General features: G+C 40.3%; 1 protein-coding gene across 3 annotated transcripts in view; it reads right to left on the bottom strand.

Annotated features, from left to right (window-relative positions):
* Window positions 1–8,672, bottom strand: part of abcc12 (ATP-binding cassette, sub-family C (CFTR/MRP), member 12) — a 23,885-nt gene that overhangs the window by 9,886 nt on the left and 5,327 nt on the right. For 2 of the 3 annotated variants that reach the window (XM_014017988.1, XM_014017989.1), the window contains 13 exons: window positions 7,891–8,064; window positions 7,506–7,653; window positions 6,980–7,128; window positions 6,713–6,820; window positions 6,366–6,599; window positions 6,206–6,277; window positions 5,915–6,039; window positions 5,370–5,442; window positions 4,912–5,115; window positions 2,691–2,825; window positions 2,423–2,516; window positions 1,884–1,934; window positions 52–150 (listed from right to left, as the gene is read on the bottom strand). In XM_014017988.1, the coding sequence (XP_013873442.1) occupies window positions 52–150; window positions 1,884–1,934; window positions 2,423–2,516; window positions 2,691–2,825; window positions 4,912–5,115; window positions 5,370–5,442; window positions 5,915–6,039; window positions 6,206–6,277; window positions 6,366–6,599; window positions 6,713–6,820; window positions 6,980–7,128; window positions 7,506–7,653; window positions 7,891–8,064 (1,666 nt within the window). Of the gene's footprint in view, window positions 1–51; window positions 151–1,883; window positions 1,935–2,422; window positions 2,517–2,690; window positions 2,826–4,911; window positions 5,116–5,369; window positions 5,443–5,914; window positions 6,040–6,205; window positions 6,278–6,365; window positions 6,600–6,712; window positions 6,821–6,979; window positions 7,129–7,505; window positions 7,654–7,890; window positions 8,065–8,146; window positions 8,166–8,672 lie in introns of those variants that run through there. The other variant, XM_014017990.1, reaches the window with a different exon arrangement.

Here is an 8,672-nt window from a genome sequence, read left to right as displayed (position 1 = left end):
GTGTGTGTGTGTGTGTGTGTGTGTGTGTGTGTGTGTGTGTGTGTGTCAGACCTCCAACTGCCTGGCAGTACTGGTGGTAAACTCTCCAGGAGACAGATCCCTCTGTTGAGGTCTCCTTGCTGACCAGCTGATCATCAGTGTTTTCAGCAGCTAAATGAGGAGAAAGAGTTCAGCTGTTTGTGTCCAGTTAATACTGAATGTGTGTGTTCTTTTAGTCTGATGGTTCCTCATCTCTCCACCAGAAGTCAACAGTGAGCCCCTCTATTCATCGTTCCTTCTGTCTTTTAGACACAAGCACCTCACTAAAGGCCCTGTCAGACTATAAAGTTTTAGGCAACTTCTGCTGACTTGTGAACATTTTGTTATGAATAAATTACTCATATAAGTTATATATGAGATCAACACATTACCATTACACCTGTCCAAAAGAGGCTTCTGGTAGATTTTTTTTTAAAAATCCATCTTCAACGTAGACATCTTTAGTGCTGGACAAAATTTTCACAAGATGTCTAAAATATAATAATCAACCAGCCTTCAGCCCAGCATTTAAAAAAATGGATGCCGTTTATCACTGTGCACTGCATTTCATGACAAACTGTAGCTATCGAACACATCATTGCACTTTGTATGCTACAGCAAAATGTCCATCTTTGACTGTTTGCAGACTCTCTCGCTGGCTGATTTTTATCTATAAATGCATTTTGGGCATCTTCCTTCATCTTTATGCTCATTTCTGTCTAGAACCTGCAGCCATTATGACCTGTGTTCTCAGGACATCATTATGATGCAGGTGCCAAAAGTTAGAACTGAACTTGGTAAAAAGGCCTTTAGAGTTTTTGCTCCTGCCACTTGGAATAACACACAGAAGGACTTGAAGTTATCTCTCATTACCTTGGGACAATTCAAATCATTTTTAAAGGACAGAGACACCAGATCACTTGGTACCTGTAGATGCCCTAAAGTTTAGCTATGTGATGTCTCTTAGTTTTGAAATTTGGATTTGTTGTTTTTGTGTTTTTTTATTTTATTTTATTTTATTTTTGCTGCTGTCTTGGCTAGGTCACTCTTGGAAAAGAGGTTTTAAATCTCAATGAGTCAATTTGCTGGTTAAATAAAGGATACTACTACTACTACTAGCCTGCCTCAGTGACATAGTTTCCTTCCACTGGTTTACTTAGTGGGTTGAGCCTTTGCTCCTTAGACTGCAGCCTAAGCTGCTTCTTTCTATTGTTTCTCCATGTTTATGTAAAAACTAAATTATTTTCAGATGTATTCAAACAACTACATCTAAAACATATTTTGGATGTTTTTAAGTGAATTCATGCCAGTTTAACTTGTCCTTCAACTCTTGTTTCCGTTTACTCTTTTCGTTTACTTATAAGTTTTTGGCAAGATTAGGGATTTAAAAGTTGTTAACATGTGAAGCACATAAACTGTTTGCCTTTTTGAGATGGTTGGCCACTTCAACACTGTTTTAAGTTTTTGTTGTGTACAAGTACCTGAAAATCAATACAAACTTATCTGGTGGTTTTTTTAAGTGCCATAATTAACTAGGAAGTATTTTTTTATTTCACAAACATTCACTTGAAGATGTTTCAGAGCAGAAAAAAATTAACTTTTTAAAATATTTTTCAACAAAAAGCCAATTGGGACAAATATTAAAACGTTCATGAATTCATCCTAATCTGCACAATACTCCCAGTTTTAGTCATCAGTCACCTTTTTTCAGACTCATAACTCTAAAATTCAGTTCTTTCATTAAATGTAGTCAGTGTTTTACTTGTGCACCACATAAAACACACAAAAAGTAAAATATATAAAAGCTTTTTATTTGTTCTAGACTCCAAACCCCGAAAACCAATAAAGTTTTGTTTCAGACTCACATTTCTGATTGTCTGTTGTTCCATCTTCCTTTTCATCTGACATGTCAAACGCTGAAACACAGTAAAGATATTAATTAGTTAATCTGGGATTTAAAAAAATAACACAGTTTTGGACATTTCTTCTTACAAATGAAGCAACTCTAATGCCTAAACTTTAAAAAGCAGGTCAAGTTTTTAATTTTTTGCTTTAGCCCCAGTTTCTTTATTTACTGCTATTTTTCTTTGAAAAACAAGCAGCTAAAATCTGAGACCAGTAGAAAGCAGTAAAAGCTAAGTTTAATATTTACTCTTTTATCAGCTTTGTAAAGTTTTGTCTTGGTTTGAACTTTTGACCTTACAGTTTGACTAATAGTAACAGTTTTTCCTTTCATCGACCTACATATAAGTAGACCACGAGCACATTTATAACAGGACTGTAAACTGCTTCCAGAGATGTCTTTGTCTTTTAGATCACCATGTTGCCACAAACAAGTCTCGCTGTGACCTGTAGCATTAAATGTTATGCAGCTAAGCAAAGGTTTTCTTCTTTGTTTTCATACCGGGGTTCATTATGCCGCTGTCGGCACGCCGTCTGGGCTCTTTCAGCTCGGCAGTCTCTTCAGGTGAAACCTCCTCCTCGTCTTCTTTCCGAGTCTGACAATGAAAAGAGTGGAGGACATGATGTTACAGCTGGCTCTGACAAAAAAAAACACACGGAGCATAGACAAGACGTTCTTCGTTTTACAGCTGACTGTTCTCTTTACGGCCTTTAAAGTTGTAAAACCATAAAGACGACATGAGGAGGGATTACAGTGACATTAGTCTTACTTTGGATTGCTCCATCTGGTAGTTGCTGATCATCTGAGCGTAGCGTCCATCGGCCTTCATTAGTGTTTGGTGATCTCCAGCCTCCCGGATCTCACCATCTTCCAGAACCAGGATCTCTTCGCAGAACTCTAAATACTTAAAGACAAAAGCAAAGATAAATATCTGATAACCAGCAAACATATGTGAACATAACTTTTGAGGAAAAGAAAGCTCATACAGCACACAGATAGAAAATATTTGACTGGCAATTTTCCCCCTAAATACCACAACTTGCACTTTGTGTGATTTTATATACTGTTTCCTCCTTTTGGTGCAGTGAAATTTTCAAAGGGCAAATTATTTTAATAATTATTTAAAATTTATTTTTAAATGTTTGTGGTCCACTGACAAAGACTTGCTCTGTAGCTCAGGACCAATCCTGGTCCTTGAAGGGTGCTATCTGTGGTGATAGTCTTAAAACACTTATCCACTTGGTGGCAGTGTTTACACCTTTACCTGTACCTTTACATGAAGAAGAGTACTAAGTGATTGTATGTTAGCAGGTGTGACACAAAAATTAAAGAGGAACACTGAGTTTGTCAAACGAAGTCCTGTCTGGAGTTTTACTAAAACATAACACTATCCTGCCTATTTTAGAGGTTTCTCTGCTCCAACACACCTGGTTTGAATGAATGGGTGATTAACAGGCTCCTGCAGAACATGAACAGGCATTAATGAGTGAATCGGGTGTTTTGGAGCAGGGAAACGGGTTGAATATACCAGGATAGCTGCCCTTGAGAACCAGGACTGGACAACCTTGTTGTAGTGACAAAAATCAGAATATACAGACCACACATTGGGCCTCATGCAAGAACCGTTCGTACGCACAGATTTGTTCTTAAATTGTGCGTACGAGTGATTTAGGAGAATTTGTGGCATTCACCAATGTTTTCRTATTCTAAGATTTTTTTCAGATACGAACAAAATTYACGAGTGGTCCAGACCTGTCGTATATTTTACRAGCAGTCAGTCTGCTGTTATCCAGATGGGTTTTCCTCCCTAATAACTTTATTTTTCTTTAGTTTGAAGATAATTTGAGTTGAAAATAAATCACACTCCATAATTATGTTGACAATAGGCTATTCTGCTTGAATTAGAGTTATAATTTTAAATGCAATAATTTAGACTAACTATAAATTGTCCGTCCGGCCGGCTTCTCCGCCATTAGGTGCGCCAGCGAGTCCTTGATTTTCTCCAAAGTGCCAGACTTATTTTGAAAACATTTTAAAATGCTTATTTCAAACCCGCATCTGAGACCCCCGCGGCGGGGGGGGGTGGGGGGGGGGTGCACGGTGCGCAGCGCTGCGGCTTCTGAATAAATGAAAATGATTTAACACAGTTGTTTATACTTTTAGCAGCTCTTTTTTATCCCACAGCTGAGCTGCTAAAAATGACAGATTTTCTTTTCTGGATCTCTGACAGACGGACTTCAATCTCTGAACTCGGAAAGTTCTTCTTTTTAATTATCGCTGTCATTTTTCATGAATGAATGGACACTTCCTTGTATGTGAGGTAGGAAACACAGCCTTATATGGTGTTTTTGGGGTGGTAATTATGCTAATCTCCTCTCGCGTGCACGAGCAGCTGGATAGAACGGGTGTAAATTACGCAGCTCATTTACGCACGTTTCCTGAAGATAGAAGMGTTTGTTGAATCTGACGTGACATGTTCATACGAACCCTTTGTACGAACAAAAGTAAGAGAAATTTAGGATAAGAATACGAACATGTTCTTGCATGAGGCCCAATAAGTCTAAATGAAGAAAAAAATGTTTCAAAAATCATGCTGTGGAGGACAGAAAGTGGAGTAGTTATTTTAGWGGAACCTCAACAGGACTACACATTAGGAGATTCTCAAAATTATACACGTTTCTTTTCTTAAAACCAAACGTACCAAATTTTTTTCTACGTGGTTCCTGCCTCCCCTTCAGTTTAATAACTGTGGTTGTAAAGGAAACAATCAGCTTTTGGTTGAATTTGACAGGAAATTCAGCTTTGAGCCACTGTGGTTTTAACAGATTTACAGAGTGTCGGTCCAGAACAACAACAACAGAAATGTTTATTCAAACTGTTGATCATTTCACACGCTCCAAAAACATTTTATCCAAGAACTAAACAGGACCACCTTTAAAGTCACTGACGTTGAGGATGACTGCAGAATAAAGCCACGTCTACACTCCTACCTGGAGTTGGTGTGTCACTAGTATGACAGATTTTCCTCGGAGCTCCTTCTTTATGCATTCTTCAAAAATGTGTTTCCCCACGTGGACGTCAACGGCGGACAGCGGGTCGTCCAGGAGGAAGATGTCCTTGTTGGAGTAGACGGCTCTGGCCAGGCTGATCCGCTGCTTCTGTCCTCCAGACAGATTCAGCCCCCTCTCTCCAATCTGCCAACAAAACATCAGAGGCCTCAGGTTATACTGAAAACCTCTAGTTTTTTTTAATTAAACAGGAAAACTTTAACAGAAAAACCATCAAGGTTTCTCAGAATTTACTGTAATAGGTCAGATCTGCAGCTTCAGATCTCGTTTCACTTCTCGACATCCAACAATCTTACTTTAAAATTCTGGCAAAGAGACGCTCTAACCCCATCACAAACTGCAGCGTTTAAGGAAAGAATCCAGATAAAGCCATTGCTCACCTCAGTTTGGTCACCATATGGCAGGATTTTCAGATCAGCTTCGAGGCTGCACACTTCTAAAACTCTGTCATATCTGTGGAGAACCACAGAAAGGCATCTTTAAGAGCTGACACTGAGTTTTAAAGACAGTAACACTTTGGAGAGCACTTTTMATTTACAACTACTCGTATCACTTCTCACCTAAATTTACCAGATGCAATAATGTTTTAAATTAGTACATGCAGGTTTTCAAAGGTTTATGAGAAATCATGTTGGGCAATGGCAATAAACTTTTCATAAAGTCTACATCGTTGGGGGAGCAGTGAATCTTTCACCACCTCTGGCAGTCTGAGCCTTCTGTGCATAAAGGTGACAGATAACGGAGGTGACCTCTGGTCCTGTTTAACTACCTCGCCAGCTGTGACATCACAGAGGCTTCACTTTCTCTCTGTTAAACATTTTTCATGGGAGATAACCTCAACAGCAGTGGAGTCAGCATTATTCTTCCACATTAAACCCACACACTCAGGTGCCGTTGAAGCGGCGATTGTATTTTGGTTGATTACTTGGTCTGATCCAAAGGTTCTCCCATCAGGATATTTTCCTGAACCGTTCCGTGGAAAATCCAGGCCTGCTGGGAGACGTACGCAAACGTCCCACTGGTCGTGATGGAGCCCTGAAGAAGGTGCATCTAAAAAAAGACACAAACAGGCAGTCATGAAAAAAAAGATGGACGTACAGATTGGTCATAAAAATAAAATTAAAATATGTTTTTTTTTGCTTTTGTTTGGTGGAACAGAGCAGCAGTAAGAAAAGAAAGAAGCAGCTGATTAGGATAAACCATAAAAAAGAACAACCTGCTCCAGAACACTGGAAATGAGTGACGTCTTCCCACTCCCCACGTTCCCACAGACACCGAGCAGGTTGCCCTACAGGAAGTCGCACAGAGTTGTTGTTAAGCAGCCCTTCAGTAGAACAGAGATAACCTCATTTGTTCTCATCAGAGGAACCGCACACCTTCGGCAGTGTGAAGGAAATGTTTCTCAGGGTCACCAAATTGTCGGCGTCTCCTTTCTTGGTCGTCCCGTTCGCCATCTCGTGTTCTTTACCGGGACCGTCCGGGCCAGTGACGGTGTCCGGCTGCATGTCTGGTAGGCTCCAGGAGAGCGTTGCCTTCTTCATCACAATCGCCCAACGGCTGCTCTTCTTCTGGATCAAGTAGGGCTCCGGGTTCTGGACCAGTAACAGTTTCTGAAAAAAGAAGCCATRCATTGRACTTTTAAGTTTRGTACTGGATGTGTGGTGTGTATGAGCTCTGTAACTCAGACTAAAGGTTAGATYTTTACTGTAGCAGACAGTTTTACCCTCAGTCGTTTTATGGCGACAACAGCTTCAGCCTGGGCCTTCATAGACAAAGGCATCAGAGCAAGGCAGAACCTCATGGAGTTGAAAATGGCAATTGTAGTAAAGGCCTGATAAGAAAAAGAGAGTGTGTAACTACACAACACAACAGTGTCAACTCTTACAGTGGTTCTAAGTTTCAACACACTAATCTGATCAGTGGGACATGTTCGTGTAGACCCTCCATGTTTTCTCATCCCCTCCACAAACCACAGATCTGTGGAGCTTACATCAGACGCGTTGAGCGGTAAACGCAGCAACGTGTGAACCATGAAGGTGAGGACCGTGGCAAGGGTGGGGATGATGCTGGTGATGCTGGTGTTTGCATTCTGGATGTAACTGACCAGCTGGATCTGCTTCTTCTCAGGTTTTCTTAATCCTATAAAAGAAAGAGATGTAGATGTGTTTACTCTGGACACGACCCAAAATAAAACACCTTCGACCTTTATTTATATCCTACGTTTCGTTAAGGAACTTGGGTAAAAGTTAAAAGTGCTACAGAGTGGATTCCAAAAATTTTATAAAAATGGCAAGATTGTGTCATAGTTTTAATTTTCTCACAACTTGTTCGCAACTTTCCATTTTATTAAGTACTGTCAAACTGGTTGAAGAGGATCACTGCACAACAGAAGTTCTGTTTGGAATAGAGACACCAGCCACTCTGGTTTGGAATTATTATTTTTATCTTGATTGAGAAAAGATACCTTTTTTTTTTCACAAAAAGTCTTGAAGTGAATGATTATTTRTCTGATTTACCTGCCACCTTCTTCTCAAACGACTCCTCCCAGGCGTACATCTTGATGAGCTTAATGCTGTTGAGGATCTCGTTCATCGTGCGAACTCGACTGTCTGTTATCCGCATGGCTTTCAGTCTGAACTTGCCGATGAGTTTGGCCAAGACAATCTGCATGAGGGGAAAAATAAAAGTATAACTTATCGCTTTGCAATCGAAGCAAAGCAAAGTCGTCAAATATTTCTGACATGCGCTTCGGTCTACCTCAGGGGATCAGTCAAACCAACTAAATGTTTCAGCAGGTTATTATTCAACTACTTTAGATGCTGCTTTTAGGCTCTTTGTGACAGGCCTCTAGTAAAACCTGGGAAAACTGTTTTTGTCCTGCTTCTACGTGGAGTGACCGACCTGCACGGGGACAAAGATGAGGTAGGTGAAGACTCCCATCAGTGCGGTGTAACCCAGCACATAGCAGGAGTACACGATGCACATGATAAAGAGCACCGGGATGGAGAGAGTGAAGCTCCCGAACAARGCTGCCTCGAACAATCTGTGGCCGTCGTTGGTCAGGACGTTTATCATCTGGATGTGAGGAAGAGGAGCGGAGAAAATATTAAGATTACACAGGTATCAAAAGATGCTTCAAAAGAAAAAAAAAATCTACCTTTTCAAGTATTCAGATTTTTTACTTGGAACTGAGTCGAAGCATCTTTGGCAACAAATACAGTTTTTTTTTGTTTTGTTTGATGATGCAGCCAAACAGGACGAGAACTGTTGRTGGAGCCATTTTCAGGTCTCTGAAATGTTTCAAAGGGTTCAAATCAGGTTTCTGTTTCACCCACTTCTGGACATTCACAGAGATACAGTAACCTCTCCTGTGTTGTCGTCGCTGAGGGATTTGGGTTATTTTGGAAGGTGAACCTTTGGCACAGTCTGAGGACACAATATGTTGAACTGAGGCTATTTGCTTTATTTTGGATTGAACTCAGATCAATAGACTGTTGAAGTTGAGGTAATCAGGTTCTTTGTCAGCTGTCCTGTCTGTTTACCAGCTCCTGTTTGTGCCAAAATTCTTCTGAYTGTTAATTCTGGATGTCACTGTGTGCTGAAGAGCCTTCAGTGGARCAGAAACTTGTTTTTTAGTCTTCCTGAGATACGTGCTTTGCAACAACAGTGTCACTAAACTCTGC

This window comes from Austrofundulus limnaeus, unplaced genomic scaffold (assembly GCF_001266775.1).
Source record: "Austrofundulus limnaeus strain Quisiro unplaced genomic scaffold, Austrofundulus_limnaeus-1.0 Scaffold180, whole genome shotgun sequence".
NCBI classification, from domain to species: Eukaryota; Metazoa; Chordata; class Actinopteri; order Cyprinodontiformes; family Rivulidae; genus Austrofundulus; species Austrofundulus limnaeus.
This window is presented reverse-complemented; position numbering and strand designations above follow the sequence as displayed.